The sequence below is a fragment of the Eufriesea mexicana genome, unplaced genomic scaffold, assembly GCF_001483705.2.
Source record: "Eufriesea mexicana isolate 0111107269 unplaced genomic scaffold, ASM148370v2 scaffold3519, whole genome shotgun sequence".
Lineage (NCBI taxonomy): Eukaryota > Metazoa > Arthropoda > Insecta > Hymenoptera > Apidae > Eufriesea > Eufriesea mexicana.
This window is the reverse complement of record NW_016911532.1, coordinates 174,392-192,592: the sequence shown is the minus strand read 5'-3', so window position 1 is coordinate 192,592 and position 18,201 is coordinate 174,392. Positions and strand designations below refer to the sequence as shown.

The 18,201-nt window shown below is 33.8% G+C and overlaps 1 protein-coding gene across 1 annotated transcript in view; it reads right to left on the bottom strand.

Annotated features, from left to right (window-relative positions):
- Positions 1–5,166: 5,166 nt before the first annotated feature.
- LOC108550958 (uncharacterized) overlaps positions 5,167–18,201 on the bottom strand; it is a 167,377-nt gene continuing 154,342 nt past the window's right edge. The window contains exon 5 of the mRNA XM_017904926.1: positions 5,167–8,723. Coding sequence (XP_017760415.1) covers positions 8,519–8,723 — 205 coding nt within the window. The 3' untranslated portion in view covers positions 5,167–8,518. The remainder of the gene's footprint in view (positions 8,724–18,201) is intronic.

The following is an 18,201-nucleotide window of genomic DNA, read 5'->3' as shown; positions in this document are numbered from 1 at the left end:
TTTTTGGTTTCTCGTCCATCGATAGGTACAAAAAAAATAAAGAAAATGAAGAGAAAATGTCATTCCAATCTCTCTTCAACAAACTTTACAACCACATGTCAGAGCCTATAAAGTGTAATAAGAATTTTTTCATTTCGAGGTATCGATTTTTATAATTAAATTTTTTTTGTGTTTAAGCATTACTTAAAGATTTAAATATTTGAATTATAGAAAATATTTTATTTTTACTATACAAATATTATATTATTATTAACTAGTATAATTAAGTGTATTAAAAATAAATTAATATGATAGTTATATCATAGTAATAATAATACTAATTTTGTAATAATAATACTAATAATATAATAATATTATTTATAAATATATATTGTATGCTATATTTTAAGTATTATTATTAATTTATTTGTTACACTATCAATTTAATATTATTAATAGATTTATGTTATTATAATATAATATTGTTATTACATAAATATTCTTACCGATGGTTGATTACTCAATTTAAAGTGAATTGCACTAACTTGGTATTATCCTTTTTCAGTATCCTAGGATTCTTAATTCATATATACGTAGAGCTAATTTGGGTGCACATATCAAGGATAAATAACACAAGCATATAATTTAAGGATGCAAAAGATGCACGTTTATTCGGTAAAATAATGTACAAATAAATAGGTGTGTGTCGGGGATGAATACAATGCGTTTCATCGATCTTTCTCATCGCCTTGCATCTGAACGTGTACCTGCATACATGTTCGCTATGCGTAATAAATCTCACAAGAATCGATTATCGTTTCTGTTCCCTTCATTCGCGTTCTTTCTCGCTCTCTCGCTCTCTCTCTCTCTCTCTCTCTCTCACTCACTCTCGCTCGCTCGCTCTTACTTTCTGTCTCCCGTTTTCGCAATAACTCGCATCGGTTGTTTTATATTCTCGTTGGAAATGAAACTAGGGGATATACGTACAAAATTTGCGGGAACAACGTCGTCCATAGTACATGACATCTCGATAGGTATGATCGTCGTCGAGTCGTAGACTAAGATTCCTTGATGTATCGAATGTTTCGCAAGAATTCGAGGGATCGAATCTCCGCGATGGCGATGTAGCTCGTTTACCATGGGTTCATCGAACGACGTCTCTTTGTTTATAATCAGTGGGACGAAGGAGGAGTGTAGTGTTCGTGTTCCTTACTGTACTGGAGTTTTAGTCATATATAGCAATAACCATTAATATATGCATAGGTGTTTTCGACACAGATACCGAGTATAGAGCATACTATATTTTTTTTCCTTTTTTTTTTTAATTCGATCGTGGTGATGACAATGATAATAACGGCGAGTAACAATAATCGTAGCGGTACAATAATAATAATCATAATAACAAGAATAGTAATAAATCGATGATTATTAACGTTAACGATAATCATATAATAATAATAATAGTAATAATATTCGTAATAATAGCAATAATAATAGTAATAATAATAACAGGCGTAAAAGTAGGCTAAGTGGTGTTCGATAATTGATACATTCCGAAGAGGCTAAAAGTAAGATCATGCGTCTTTCGTTTTATAGAAGCTGGTGTTACCGATCGATTAGCGATCGAGTAAAGAAAAATACGGCCTCCAGATGGAGATGCCTCCGTTTACGATCGAACTCACAATCAGAAATGTGTCCCATCGCGATGGTTAGTTGGTCGACTAACTAACTATACGCTATCGAAAAGTAGGCCGTATCGGTGTTTATACTTCTACCTCGATCTACGTAGTATAAAAAGAACGGTGAAAAACAGTGATAATAGCTGTCGATATAAAAAATCGTTATAGCGCTCTCTATCGATAATTGCCTGATTGACGAGAAACTACATACGTACGGCCGTTTATGACGTTACGAGTGTACGTGTACTTATTATTAACAGGAAATTTCAAAACAATACGGGATCGTTTCGTCGTATTTCCGATCCAAACGGAAGTCCTCGATTTCTCGATAGTCGACGGACTCTGGCCAGAAGAAACGCGATTACTGATTTCCTTACAAATAGATTTCAAAAGATCGATTCGTGCAGTTCGAATAACGTAAACAGACTTGAATAAGCGGAATCGAAGAAACGCATTTCCCATCAACGTATTATATGCGTGTAATCCTTAATCTTTTAATAAAATTTTTACAGAAAGTTTTGAGTTTATTATTGACATTGACATCGTTGGTGTTTCTTAAAAGACTAAATGCTCGATGCATCGTTTGTGAGGTTAGGTATTTCTTCGGATATCGCGTAACCTATTAAACAGGTCTATGATCTCTTTAAGTGTTGAATCACGAATATGAAAGGTTGCATATGCCTCGTAAATGATCACAATTGGTACTATTAGCGAAGTAATTTCGCCGAACCGATTAATGGTCAACGCTCCCATCGTGTATTACGAAGGAAGGCTATCGAGAAATTAGTTTCACGAACACAGCGACCTCCTTGCTCGAGTTCTTTCATTTTTATATCTTTCGAGTTGCTATCTGAATTTTCATGATATTTCTTCAATCTAGCACGATACAAATTTCTGCGCTTGTCATATCTTATTTATTTAGTACAGATCAATAACAATCACTATAACACTTCATAACAAATATAGAATAAGATATTATCGTAGATACCTTGAATACATAATACAAGTTTTTATCATCTGTAACTCTCAACTGATATACTAGCACGTATTAAGTATAACTTTAACTCCTTAACTAGCTAAAGATAATTTACTGACTTGGTACCGATATAAATATACTCGATAATTAATATTATTGTAAAAAGCGTTTCTTATTAAGCTATCGCCGCTCGTGTTTTTATTCAACTATTTATTTTTCCTCATCTCGAAACGAAGACCTCGGTTTCGAAGCTTAAAAAATTTCGATGCCTATAAATCTACGAATAAGAATACAAACAGTTGTAAAATTAAAAATATAACAATTTCGATATAAATAGCTGTTTCATTCGTGTCTGAATTTATAAAATAAAGGCAAAAATTCTCTTCACCCATTTGCAAAGATTGTGCAATTTTATTCTCGACTGATTTCAGGTGATAAAGATAATTTCTTCCCGATGAGACGTTTGAACCGACTCTCGATAACCGACAGATCTTTTGAAATCGCTTTGTGCACCAGTCTTGACGGAACTAAAGAACCGAAATTCGCACTGAATTTCGAACGGAAAAACAGAAACGACTTTGAGAAGAATAATCGGAATGACGCACGTGAAAAACCGGGTGGGGATGGGAGTGGGGGTGAGGGTGAGTGGGGATAGTTTCCACCGGCGTTATATGTAAAGTATAATCGTACATCTACCATATATATGAATACATACTTTATATATGTAATTCCATCATATCCTTTAATCAGCCTCTTTCATCGACAACATATCGCGTGGATGCGATTGATCGAATCGTAATTAGTTCGCGTCGTCGCCGCAAGGGGCTCGAGTCGCGCGCATCGGGCGTATCGACCACGATCTAGATTAACCGGGGGTCTGGCCGATTGGTAATGTTTTATTTTCTTTCTTTTTCTTTTCGCATCCTTAAGTGATAATTTAATTAATCGCTTAAAATCATAACCTTTATAACGCCTTAAGTTCCTACGTTTTTTTTTCTATCACAATATTTCTTTTTTCTTTTTTCTTCTTTTCTCTCTAAAAACGAAAGAAGGAGAATCGAGAACGTCGATGAGTGGTTTGTTATTGGTAAATAACGAAATCCGTGTTTCTAGGGTATAGGTTAGACACGTTAAGGCGCGTCGCAATTTTTCGATTCACGAACGTACGCCGTGCTCTATTTCGATCCCGAAAGGAAGGAATGCATCAATTCGATTCACGACTGTGTACAACGTTTCAACGAAGTTCCATCGAGTCGATTATACGAGAATGGGGCGTGGAGTGAGGGGCCGTGTCGTATGGCCGTTCGGTCCGTCTTCCAAAGCACGGCACGTGTATGTATGTATGTATGTATGTATGTATGTATGTATGTATGTATGTATGTATGTATGTATGTATGTATGTATGTATGTATGTATGTATGTATGTATGTATGTATGTATGTATGTATGTATGTATGTATGTATGTATGTATGTATGTATGTATAGATGTATGGATGTATGTATGTATGTATGTATGTATGTATGTATGTATGTATGTATGGATGGATGGATGGATGTATGTATGTATGTATGTATGTATGTATGTATGTATGTATGTATGTATGGATGGATGTATGTATGTATGTATGTATGTACGTATGCGCGCGCGCGCGTGTGTGTGTGTGTGTGTGTGTGTGACGTATCTTCGACGAGGGATAACTCTTAAATAATTAATAACAAGACATTCTCTCCCGTTCCGTTTGATCTTCGTCGGCCACGACTCGTGTCGGATGAAGTACATCGGAGACCGAAAACATCTCGTGAGCTTCGCGTAACGCTAAACAAGAATTCAACGCATCTTTTGGCACACGCTTATTTTTTCGCACAGGCAAGTGCATTTGCTGAACGACACGACGAGCCTCGGCTTCTTCCTTTTCTTCTCTGTCCCTCGTGAACGGAAGTCGATTCGCGTCGAGGGCAATTTTAGGTCGACGACTGGTAATTATTCCTTTGGTACCCGGCTTGCTTCGCGTCGAATTACTTCCGCTACGCGCCGCTTGGCGTCGCTCCTGCGCTCGTTCTTCCTCCCGCCATTTCTCCCTACGGGTGCATGAACAATTCGCCATAGAGTGAACTACATACGAGAATGCGTACTAGACCGTTACGATTAATGTAAATATATTGTCGGATATACCAGAAACCAGTGTCCTCTTTCGTAATACGTTCGTGGCCCATCATCTCGATTCTTTTTACACGGTCATATATTATGGGATTAAATGCAATCAGTACGTTGGCTTCGAGCTGTTTAATTGACTCGAATGTATGTACATAAGTATAATAACCCGTATTTATCCTTGAACAACATATGGAACGGTATGGAAATAATTCGTGCAATTTATCAAAATAGATCTTTATGCGCATGCGTTTGGAATTTTAATTCTTGGAAAATTTCTCGGATTCATTTCCTTCCATTTTACTGTTCCTCCATGTTGTATATAGAGTAGTTACACGTAGTTTGTTATTCGAATAAATTCCAATTCTTGGAATTAATATTTTTTTTTCGTTTGAATGATTGCAGGTATGAACATCTCGACTGGCTCAACGAAATAACAATTGGTCTTTGTAATGGAATAACGTTTCCTCGATTTGCAATGGACGACAATGGTGGAATCTCGACGCAGGCCACGAACGTTTTACCATGGTATACCTGAAGAATGTCTCCAGGGTGAACAGTTCTGCCGATCGTTCTTTTTCATTTCACGTTTCGTCTAGCTACGTATTTACAGGACTAGAGTCTTATTTAAAACCTTGTGTGTCTGCTCGGTTGCTGTTCGAGACCTCGAACAGCTGAACAGTGTCATTGAACAGCCGTGGCTTCGGCCATGAACGTACGAAAGAGCTCGTTGCTTTGCGATGGAAACGGAGCTTAAGGTTAGGTCGATCGAGATTCGCCGAAGCTTGCCAGCTTGTCACGATCACCGAGCAGGCATCTGAATCGTGAGCGACTCAATATGCGTTACCTTAAGTCTAGAATCTTAGAGACTATGTGTGTAATTAGCGCCCACGATAATTTCCTAAATCGAAGTAAGTCGTTCAACGATTTCTTCTCGATATTCTCGATCAAGCACTAATCCACGAAGCACCATCGAAGGGATTTTTCAACGAATCCTAAGAGTCTTTTTTTCTCGATTAATTTCACCTAAGCGTTTTTTTTTTTCATTTTTCTTTGTTTTTTCTTGTTAAATCTATTATCGTGGGCAAAGATCGTAGCTAGATCTTATATCAGACGGTGGAATTTGTTAATTTGCCTAAAGTGACGAACAAGGAAGGTACAGAATTGCTCCTTCTTTCCTAGAAATGTTCTCTTCCATTTTTAAGTTCGTTTACAATATTCCTGGTGTTTGTTCATAGGAGCAATTTGTCTCTGTTTTTCTTTTTTAATCTAATTTCTGAGCACGTTTCGTCTTCCATGCCTTTCTCAGGTGCATGTACAATGATGATCCTCGATTACGTTATCCTTATATGTAAGAACATTATTGTACCGATTTCTCCACAGATGGGAACAAGATTTTTATCGTGTGACAACGTTTAACTAATCTAAGTGAATTACGAATGCACTGTGTAAAATCGATTCTTCACGTCGATTTAACTCGGAGCAGCAACAGTGGAATGACATTTATAAATTTACATACAGTCAAATAGCAGTCGATGTTCATGTGAATGTATAAGCATGGGTTTCCTTCGATTTCGCGAAACCTTTCGTTAACCTCGTGCAGCCTTCCTGCGCGTTTCCATCACCGGAAAGGAACACGTGTAATGGATTATTGTTATATTAGCCGGCGTGTTGGCCGCAACGAAGAACGCAACAATTCGTTCCGAATGATTTCTCGGGGTCCATTGATTGTCGTATCTAAAGTTCTGGTGTGGAACGTTGAGTGCATTCAAGGTACGATATCCGTCGCCTTACTATGTGGTAATTCGATGGCGTTTTCGTTAAAATTCCTCGACATGAACAGAAAATTAACCCGTTTATACAGTTTCCTACTTTACCTACGGATTCCAGTCTCTCGTCTTTCATCTCGGTGTATAATCAAATACAAAACAAGAATTTAGATACTCGACCAGTAGTTGGATTGTCAGTGAATACAGTTGAACTTTAGGTCGTTCTAATAATCCTAGATTTTTCAGCCATATGTCAATTTGGTAACAATAATCGATACGCATATACTGCCTTGTAAAGTACAGAGTTAAATCGAGATTTTCTTCTCATCATGATTTTCACTCCAAGAAGCATTACAAGCGATTACAAAAGGAGGTTTTTTTCTCAGTGATATAGTTAGCCCATGATACGAATTACCGTGGCAGAATTGAACAAGGAAAGCGAGGGATATCAGAAGCATCAGACGCAAAAATGTTACGCAAACGTTACAGAATCCTTCGCCAAAAGTTACAGCATGTTTAACCAAAAATTATAGAAGAAAGGAAAGGTTGCGACATTAGAGTTAGACCCTAAGCCTTGGGATCAACGCGTCTCTCTCATCTCATCTGACCTAAGGATGAACGATCAATCCCGAGGGTAAGATACTCAAGATCCATTCGCTACGTTGATCCTAGCTCTCGAGACTCTCGCTCTGAAGCTCTGACAGATCTTCGCGTAGCCCAAAGCTGCATAAACCTGAGCCAAACTATTAATATCGATAAGTATAACGACAGAGCAGCATGGTCTTTAGTCTCATCTTAAAACGAGAGTGTCGAGAAATCTTGCGAAGCCTCGCAAATGCTTCTTTTTTGCAATCGACAGGGGCAACTTAAACATTGGCAATCGATGAACACGGATTACTCCGGTACAAGGGTTCTGATCTTGGACTCTGTTGCACTCTACACGGTTCGCACAGGTATTACACGCTGTCTAGTGATCTGAATTTTTTCCACGCACGTTTCCATCTATTCTTCTACCTCCTCGTATCGATCATTCGAGGTACACGTCCCCGAAGAGGCCAACGACGCTTAGGTAACTCAAGGATCAAACGTTTTTGCAAGAGAACAAGAGGTAAGGGGTCTATGTTACCCTCTCGCATGGCAGGATCGTGTTTCTTAAATTTATACGGTGTCAAATCGCGAGCTTCGACCAACTACTTTCAGCCAGGTGACGTGCTCTACGAAGTACCTGAGCTTACATTGGTTTCGGGAAACAGTTCGCAGTTCCTCAACGTTACATTCGTAGTCGTTGCGCCTCTGAGAATCGTTCGACGTGTCTTCTCTCTCGCAGAGGAAGAAGGTAGATGAGATTCTACGTCTTCGACCTCGAAACTCTCGCAAACTCTAGCAAACTCTCTTAACAGGCTGTTCCTCCGCGAGTGTACAATAGTCAGAATATCAGCGCGAAACTCGAACGAAGAAAAGAAGCAGAGCGTGCTACGGAGATACAACGAATTAGCTCGAAATTGCTCGACGAGTCGTCGTCTCGGCTATCACTCCGGCAGCGTGAATTATCCAGCAATTTGGTCTGTCGGAGCGAAGTCGATAATTGAATGTTTGCCAATAGCGCGGATTAACTGGTTCGGTCTACTCCGTTTAAATTTCCGCAGTCACTCTGATATCGCTGAACCCCTAATTCGCGACAGAGATCTGGCTGCCAAGAACGAATGCTCGTAATTGCGCGCGATCATCGCCGCGGCGCGGGTTAGATTTTCGCTGGAAGTGCCACGACGCCGCGGATGATGGTCGCCGCCCTTGAAACTCGAGCGTCGATTGCTCGACGAACTTGGTCCGGGGCCCTTCGTCGCGCAATCGAGCCTCGTCATCGTTGCCTTCGCCTTTCTTCGTCGTTCGGTCTCCGCTGGATCCCTAGATCGATGGTGGCTCCTTGTCGCAACGATGCACAAAGCCGCTTTGCTGCTGGGGTCATCCGCTCGAGTGCTCGGGCAGCAGTATGCTGACCGACTTGCGATTCGCGGACCCATTGCCGCCGGTCGCGTTGTTCACCGTCGCGAGCACTGATGGCGGCCGGTGAGATGGCGCCACCACTCGTACTTCTGGCCGCGGGGAAGCCTCCCTCAAGGGGCTCCCGACATTCACTAGGTCCTCTGGGTTCGTCAGCGTCGGCGTTCTGTGGAAATAAATAGCATTTTAAGATTATTCTAATACAATTTTGTTGATTTTTTAATTACCAATACTGGAGGGGGCGAGGAGGGGGAGCCCTCGGTATCCGAAGATTCATCCAAATGTTATGTGGGTGCATCATTCTCAAACTCCACTTACTATATTCCTATAGAATTTCTGAGAGGACCCCCGTAGTTATACAGGGTGGTTCGTTATGACTGTCAATAGGGTAATTATGATTTATTTATTTATTTTTTTTACAGGGCTTGTGTATACTCGTTTTTATGATACCATGGGAAAAAATGAAAATGGCCAATGCAGATTAAAATGGTAGCATAAATTTATGTAAAATTACATACTTGAAAAATCGTGTCTAATGTGGAACACTCTGTGTATAATTTACATTTGAAATTAATTATTTACAGGAATGCGTCGAGTTCGAAAAAAATTTATTTTATCGATGCTCTTTGGATTATAATATTAAAATGATTAATTGGCGTTTAATTAGTTATTCATTTTTGCAAAATAAAATTTTGTAATTTAGAAGTGTTAAGTATTATTTTAAACAAATTTGCAATTTTGAAGAGTTTATGACGCTGAGTTGTATTTCATGGGGTTAACTTCATGGGGTTACACATACAGTGACCACTAAAGTGTTGAAAAGTCTTGATTATTTACACACATAAATTACACTAGTAATAAATAGTTCAATGAAAATAATAAAATTAAATTATTTTTGGAAAAATTGAGCAGAGTCAAATCGTTAAACCGAGTTTGCAGTTTTCTTTTAATTCCCTTTCATTTTTAATATACATTTCAAGCGCGCAAGTTTTAATATTTCGAGAGGAAACGATAAAACTTAAGCCACTTCCACAATTAGCGGAGCATATGTGGGTTACACTTGATAGGGGATATGCAGTATTTAAATTGTAGGACAATTAATTGAATTAATTTAACACACGATTAACTTTTCGCGTCGTAATATATTGATTTTGGAGAAAAATCGAATTATATTTCCAAGTAAAAGTAATTCCACGAATTAAATGTTTTTTGGTACATGCAATGTTTGCGTATTATTAAACGCAGCGAAGATTAAAAGTTATTTAGAGAATTAAAAGAATGTAGATATTGGGAAAATTAAAATAAGACCAAATAAGAGCAGTACAGTCGGTTAGGAAAATATTCTGAGACACGTAGAATGTTAATTCTTCATTACTGTGAATATCATATGTTATGTTAACTATTCTCTATTATAATATAACATATTTGATATTCAGTATGTTTATTTCACAGGTATATTTAACGCTATATTTCTTTGTAAATTGGAGAATAAATGTTGGAGTATATGAGAGCGAAAATATTTTTACGATTGACTGAAAGTCGTTGATAATTTCATTCAGGCCAGATGAAATAAAATTCGATAAGGAGACGCGAAGTGGACTGTAATTATTGATGATTCTCAATGTATATAGCTATGTACCAAACGACCCAATGTGCTTAATGATAAAATTACAATGGCGACGTAACAGTTTGGTGAATAACAGATGGGTTTTTCTCGTGAGGTTAAAGTAGAAGTTTATTGTGTTATAATTGGAAAAAAATTTCCAATATGATTTTTATTAATATTATTATTTTTATTATTATGTTATTATTTTTATTATTAATTATTATTATATTATTATTTTTTAATCGTATAATATTTTAAATGGATTATAGATTGTTTGTTTATTTTTCTTTTTATAATTAAGAATATGAAAAGTTATTTATATTTTTAATTAACAGGATAAATAAAATGAAGATACTTTTTATACAATTGAAAATTTATTAAGAAGTACTAGGACTATGTTGGAATATTAAATCAGATGTACTATTATCTGAAAGTACTATAATTATGTCAGTACTAGACTCAGGAATTTATAGTTAGGAACGAAATTTCTAACACGATTATTGTTATAATTATTATTATTCTTTTTCTTAGTCACATAACATCTTATATGGTGATAATAAAATAATACGTGGTTGTCTTTTTATTTTATTATTAATGGAGTAAACGAGATGAAAATATCTTTTTGTAAAATTAGAAAGTTATTATAACAGTAACTATGTTAACGTTATAGTAAGAAACATAGTATTAACTTAAGCATGAAAATAAGTGATAATGGAGTTGAGAAACATAATTTCATCGTTTTCTTCGAACAAGTTCGAACAGCTTTCGGATAAGTTTCCTTATGCCAGGAAAATATTAAGCATAACCATAAACAACAAAGGCTTTTATCTTCTGAAATAGCTGAAGCAAAAATAATTGGAAAACGCAGTGCTCCATTATAATATTCTAGGATTAAAAGCGAATGCAATTAGCCTCTCATTAATAAAATAAAATTAGAAGTGAATTGGGATTATTAATTCCAATTTACTGGAAAGCATCATACTTATAATGTTAACTTTATTATAGGCATATCTCTCTTCACTTGCACCATATATTTTAATACCTGGAAAAATATATATATACATAAAACTGAAATACTTTTTAGGGGTACAAAGAGATACAGCAAAACACAATCGAACAATTAAATTTTTTAACTTGAAAAACTTATTGCATATATATATTTTACATTACTTTATATATTTTTTATATATATTAAGTTTTTCAAGTTAAAAAATTTAATTGCTTGGATATTTTTATATATGTATAGCTTTCTAAGTTAAAAAATTTAATTTCTCGATTTTGTTTTTCTCTGTATATCATTGTAACACTTAAAAGTATTTCAGTTTCATTAGGTTGTTCGAAAAGTCATTTCGTTCTTTTTTTTTATGAAAATGAAAGACGATTTTCTTATAGCGAATAAATATTTTATTTTTTATTTAAGATTTTATTTTTTTATACGAAATTACTTTCCGAGCAACCTAATATATTTTTAATCATCATTTTTACACGTACTTCGAGCTGTCATGATATCATTCTCAAAATAAGTATCGTATTATATTTACATATTTATTTGAATGCAGTAATTAAAAGAGATATTTAATTATTAGTTAAAAGCGTGGTTATAGAAAGAATTTTATGGCTCGGTTCGACATCTCGTTTCATCGGTCCTTTCCTATTGTGACGTTGAACATATCACAGATGTAAAAATAAATAGTACTAGAAATGTCCATGCTGTGCAGGATTTCAATTATCCACAGTTACACATTTCCTCCTTTCCTTCCTTCCTTTCAAAGCACGAGCAAATGAAACGTTTCGCTCTAATAATTTCCTCCACGACGTAAACGAATTTTCCACACGTTACAGTTAAGATAGCAATATTAAAAAATAAGGTAAAAAGGAACTTTAATATTCAGCTATTTTCGCAGAAAATGTAGATGAATAAATCAAAAATGTAGAGTGACGAATTTTCTCGCACAAAACTTCGCGTTCGTATAAATTGATGTTAAATATTTAAACGTTTGAAATCAGAAAATACCATGGAAAATATTTATGGAAGAGTAATAAGCAGGATTTTATTATATTCTTGGTACAGAAGCATGTATTTTTGCACGTGCAAAAATATTAAAATTAATAAAGAAATATTCGGTTAAAAAATCATTTTTATTCGAATGTTTATAGCTTAGTGATGTTAGAAATTGAAATAACAATTGTGTTGTCAGTATAGTAATGTCTTTTAAATGCAAACGTAAGTGAAATCATGTGTATTACATAATTTATTATAATGGCACAGAAAGAAATTAACCAACGTGTAAATTAATTAATATTTCAGTATTTTCTACCGTAAATAAGCACAAATTTTATAATAAATTTCCAGTGTTGATAATAACGATAATTAACTAACAAAGGAGATACAAAAATAATAAGAATAATAAAAACATTTAGTATCGGTATTATATATAGTACGTTTTCATGTACGTTTCAATACTAATTGCAAAATTAGAAGAAATTTGTCTAAATCACTTGAAATTTGAAACTGTTTTATTACACGATATATAAATATGAATGACTATTTAATATGAGGTAGTTAAAAAATAAACTCCCATCTAATTTTTCAGATGAGAATGAATCTTCTAATAACATTTTATTTTTACGAATAATACTTCATTTTAGCCAAAAGTACAGAGGAAATAAAAATATTTTGACATATATATACACATCATGGAAATTCATCCTATGGAGATGCTAATAGAGTGTTAATATATAAAACATGCATAAATTATAAAATTTATTATTCATAACAAATTGTTCGCAATGTAAATTTATAATAAAAGTTAAACAATTAATAAATTATGGATTATTACTTGAATTTATAACGTACTTGTGTTAGAAAGTACCTATAATTTGGAAAAAGTTTATAAATTGTTACACTGATTGTTAATAACAAATTAATAGTGTTAATAAGAAATTCCTCACAGCGGAAATTTATAATAAAAATGAAACAATCAATAAATTATTGGCTATTACTTAAATTTATAACGTAATTATGTTAAAATGTAGTTTTAATTTATAAAAAGTTCATAAATTATTACACTGATTGTTAATAACAAATTAATATTGTTAATAACAAATTGTCCACATCGTAAATTTATGATAAAAGTGAAAAATTAATAAATTATCAGTTATTACAGTGGAAAAATAATAATTAATAGAATCGGTAAATTTTGGAAATTTCCGTCGACCATCGGCCGATCGGCGGCTGTATAAAGGGCGCCGCGCTATTACACGAGTCATTTGCCGGTTTAGCTTTGGGCGCGTAACATCTAAATTTTTTCGAGTGCGCGAAAGGTGGGGGTGGCTCCCCCACCCACACCCCACCCCATTAAACCATTTACTAATCTTTTCCTTGTTTGCAGATATTAATAATTTTTTTTTGTTTACAGGTGCTAATTATTTAATTTTTTTTTCAGGTTTTTATAATTTTTTCTTTTTTCAGATTTTTTTCTATTTCTATTTATTTTTATTTGACATTCGAATATTTCGTATAATATTCGAATGTCTCGTTGTTAGTTTGTTTATGTCTCATCGTTGAGATGTTTATATCTCATCATTGGGTTGCTTATGTTTCATAAGAGGTTGGGGTGGTCCACTTCACCAACACCTCACCCTCTTAAATAATTTAATATTTTTTTGCTTTATTAGATGCCAAGAATTATATTTTGTAACAAGAAAAAATTGAAGCAGCATTAGAAATATGTAAGTTATGATATATCTATTGGATTCTAGGTTGGCTAACCACATCACATACAAAATAGAAATATTTGATGGTCAAATAAAGATTCAGAAAATGGAGACGAAAAGGTATAACATTAATTTAGGTCATGGCCTGTTATAACAACTAGATATACAGAATACAGCGAGATTGAAAGGTATGTAGTGCTCCTGGTCGAAATAAATATTAATATCAGTGGTCAAAATCACTGATCAATGCTAATGTATTAAGTTTCACAATGACGAAGCTGAGGTGTATAAAGAAAAGAGAAGTTTGAATGAAAGCAGTGAGAAGAGGAATTGCTTATTATCTATGATGTTTGATGTATGGTTTCCATATATTTTTTTTATTATAGGAGACATACAAACATGAGTAATATTTAGATGCAAGAGCCAGTTACTAAGGGTAAAGAAATAAGTATTAGTTAATAATATTTCAATGGATTGTATATCTGTTTTTAAAAATTTAACCGATATACAATATTTACTTTCTAAACTTCTATATTAATATATTAAATAATTTCTAATTTGAATTACAATAATAAATAATACATTTTAATAAATTTGATTTTAAAGGTATTTCACATTAATAAAATTAATATATTTGTTGTAGCTCGGTTATAACGAAAACAACTGTTGGTGATAGTGAGTTAGAATTATGGGCAAAAGAAACTCCAAGGGCATAAAGAAATTTCATACAATTATGTATGGAAGGTTATTAGAATAACACTATATTTCATAGAATTATCAAAGCATTCATAACACGAGGTGGTGATCCCACAAGAGAAGGTGGTAAAAAGTATGGAGAACCATTTAATGTGAGAATATATTTAAAAATGAAATGAATTCCTTTTTTATTCAAAAATAATTATTGGATATATGTATTTTAGGACGAATTTCATACAAGATTACGTTTTTGTCGACGAGATTTAATTACTATGACTAATGCTGGAAAAGATGACAATGGTTTACAATTCTTCTTTACTCTTAGTTCTACACTAAATTTGCAGAATAAACATACAATCTTTGGTAAAGTTACTGGAGAAACTATATATAACACGCTTAAACTTGAAGAAGCACTTGTAGATGAGGTAAATTTAATGTTTACTAGAAAATATATAAAAAATTGATATAAATATAATATTTCATCTTTTTTTGTAGAATGATAGACCAGTTTATCCTCCAAGATTGATGAAAACTACAATGTTGAACAATGCATTTTCTGATATTATATAATAGTACAGGAAAGTGAAGTTGTAAAGGACTCAAGTTTAAAACTAAAACTGCAGCAGTAAAGTAAAAATCATATATGTTTGAAGAATTTAGCCTTGATAGTATTATTCTTTGCAATGAAAAATTTAGTTACAGAAATTTCAATCCTTTATCATTTGGAGAAGAAGCAGAGGAAGATGAAAAAGAATCTGTGAAGAGCAATTAAATAAAAAGTTTAGCGGTAAGGGCAAATCAGCTCATGATCATTTAACTGATCCAAAATTAAGCTCACAACCAGCTGTTGAACCACCTTGCAAATAAAAAATGTAAGAAAGACCGTAGTAGCGATTGGAAAAGTGACGACGAGGTAAAAACTCAAGAAGAATTAGAAGTTATAAAAAAAAAGGAAAAAGTTAGTTTATTATTTACATTATAACTGTTATACAGAAAGTAGGAATTTTTATTAACTGTCTTATATTTATATTTTCAGAGAAATTGAGGAAAGGATAATAAATAAATTGAGAGATACTAAAAAGGAACCGAAGAAAGTAGAAAATTATACAATCGACAATGTTGAAGATGATAAAGATATAGAGGAAAATGAATAGGGAATAAAGAACTCCCTATGAGGTTTAACACGAGAGAAAATCGAGGAGATGCACGATAAGAGAGATAGATACAAGATAAACCAATATCTAGAATTATTAGGATAACTCATATATCTGAATAGAATCATTTGCAGTAATGTGTATGTCTATAAATATTGTTACATATATATATGGTAATTATGATGATAATTATTACGTGATATTTATTACGAAACATCTGTTTCTCGCAACGGTCCGTGATACGGACAGCTACTCAGATTCTAATGTCTATATGTTATTGTTTATTATGTTGTTAACAATTAACGTGTATATGTGAAGCTTTTAAAGTGAATAAAAAGTATCTAGGGGTATATAACCATCGTAGTTTCATTTTCGTTTTACCAATAATAAAATCATTCGCCTTCTTCTATGATTTCACGTTCGTCGGGCTATTAATAAGGTAAAGAAAAGGGAGTAAAGTGTGTTATACTTATTTATGTCGTTTTATTGGTTTGTTTCTCCCGCCCAATGCGTCACGTGGTTCTAATTCTGGAACTTCGATCAGCGCCATCTATGATTTGGGCTCAAAAATGCAGAAAGTGATAGGAATATAGAATAGGTAAGGAGGTCGTCGGACAGCTGGTCACGTGGTAAACAAGGACAGAGAGGGGATAGAAAAGGATAGAATAGCTTCGGCAGAGAAAAATTATTAATTACTCAATATCCGTAAACAATTTGTGAACTTTTATAATTTCATTGCAAAGCTGGAACTTCAATCAACATTCTTATATAATATTCGTAAAGAATTTAAATCTAAATTGTTAGTTATTAATTTTTGTTTTATGGCATCTATGATTTCGTAACAACGACCATCACGATCTTCCGCGAAAATACTTAATACTCAACGGAACTAGAAACAAAATGTGATCAAAAGTTATATGAGAAAATTCGCAAGAACATTGTCTTTATAAGGAGTGCATAAAGTTTCATAAATTAATTGCGTAAAGAATAGTAATTAATGAAAAATCAATGGCGTTTTCGACAATTTTCGACAACAATTCAAACACTGCGCAGAACAATTATTAATAATTAATTAATTAGGGACAAATTTATATCGAAAAATACATTGGAAAGTTCGAGAAGGATCTGGCTTTACGATGCAATTATAAAAGTTCATAAATTAATCACAGATATTGAGTAATTTGTGAATTTTCCAGAACTAGTAATCTATTTAATTAAAATCAGCGCCGTCTATAAGTTTAGACTCGAACCTTAGGTTCGGTAAGATGAGCACAGATGGCGCCAGGAGAGCGCTTAAACCACGTGACGTGATGGATGAAATAAAGAAAACAATTAAACGACAAAAATAACTAATACACATTCTCTTCCGTTCTTTTTATTCACTTGAGAATTCCATAAAGTTTTCTATGTTCTTTAATAAGTTCAGCCCAAGGAGTGGTTTTAATTGCAAAATCAGCATTCGCTTCTTTACATGGTAGACGAGAAATCTGCAATGGCACGTATGTCAATACAATGGTAAAAGTTCCTGTATTAATCACAGAAATTGACTAAAATTTGTTAATTTTTCTCCAAGAGAACAATAGAGTGAATAGAAAATGGAAAAGAATTGCAAGATAACGCAGGAAGCATTGTTGTGTCCATGGAGGTGTGCCTGCATCAAGCAAAAGAATGTAAGTTTTTGTATTGCCATAACCTTAAGTTGTAATTAAATAGTGTAACATATAAGCCATTGTTTTTCTATCTTTTATTAGCGATAGCAGAGCCTGGTTGTAGAATTACAATATTCTGTTGAAGCGAATGGACATACGCAACAGGATAAAAATATTGGACTCGTGGAATATCATCAGCGTAAAGTCATTAGATGCCTCTAATTATTTTTTATGCGAAGAAAATATTGAAACAGTAATAGAAATATGTAAGGTTTGATATGTCCATTTGATTTTAGGTTGGCTATCCATATGACATATAGGATAGACATATTTGAGCATGAAATGAAGATTGAGAAAAGGGAGATGGATGTGGCAGATAAAAAGGGACTAAAATTAAATTAGGTGATGTTATCTTGTATCAACATGATATGATGAAAGGTATGTTGTGATTCTGATCTGAATAAATATTGATATCAGTGGTCAAAGTCACTGACCAATGCTAATGTGTTAAGTTTCAGAAAGTTGGAGCAAAATTGTATAAAGAAAAGGAAAAAGTTCAAGTGAAAGCAGCGAGAACAGAAAATACATATTATGTAGAATCAAGAAACAGAAAAGAGGCAGCATATTTATGAACAGAGAAAGATGCGTGACATCGATGTTTGGGTTATGCAAATATGAGGACCATTGAAGAGATGGAGAATGAACAATTGGTAATAGTTATGAAATTTAAAAATAAATTGAATATAGAGTGTAAATGTTTCATTAAGGCACAAATGTGTAGAAATATCTCTAGGAACTTGGAACTCTAAAAAGCAGCAGGAA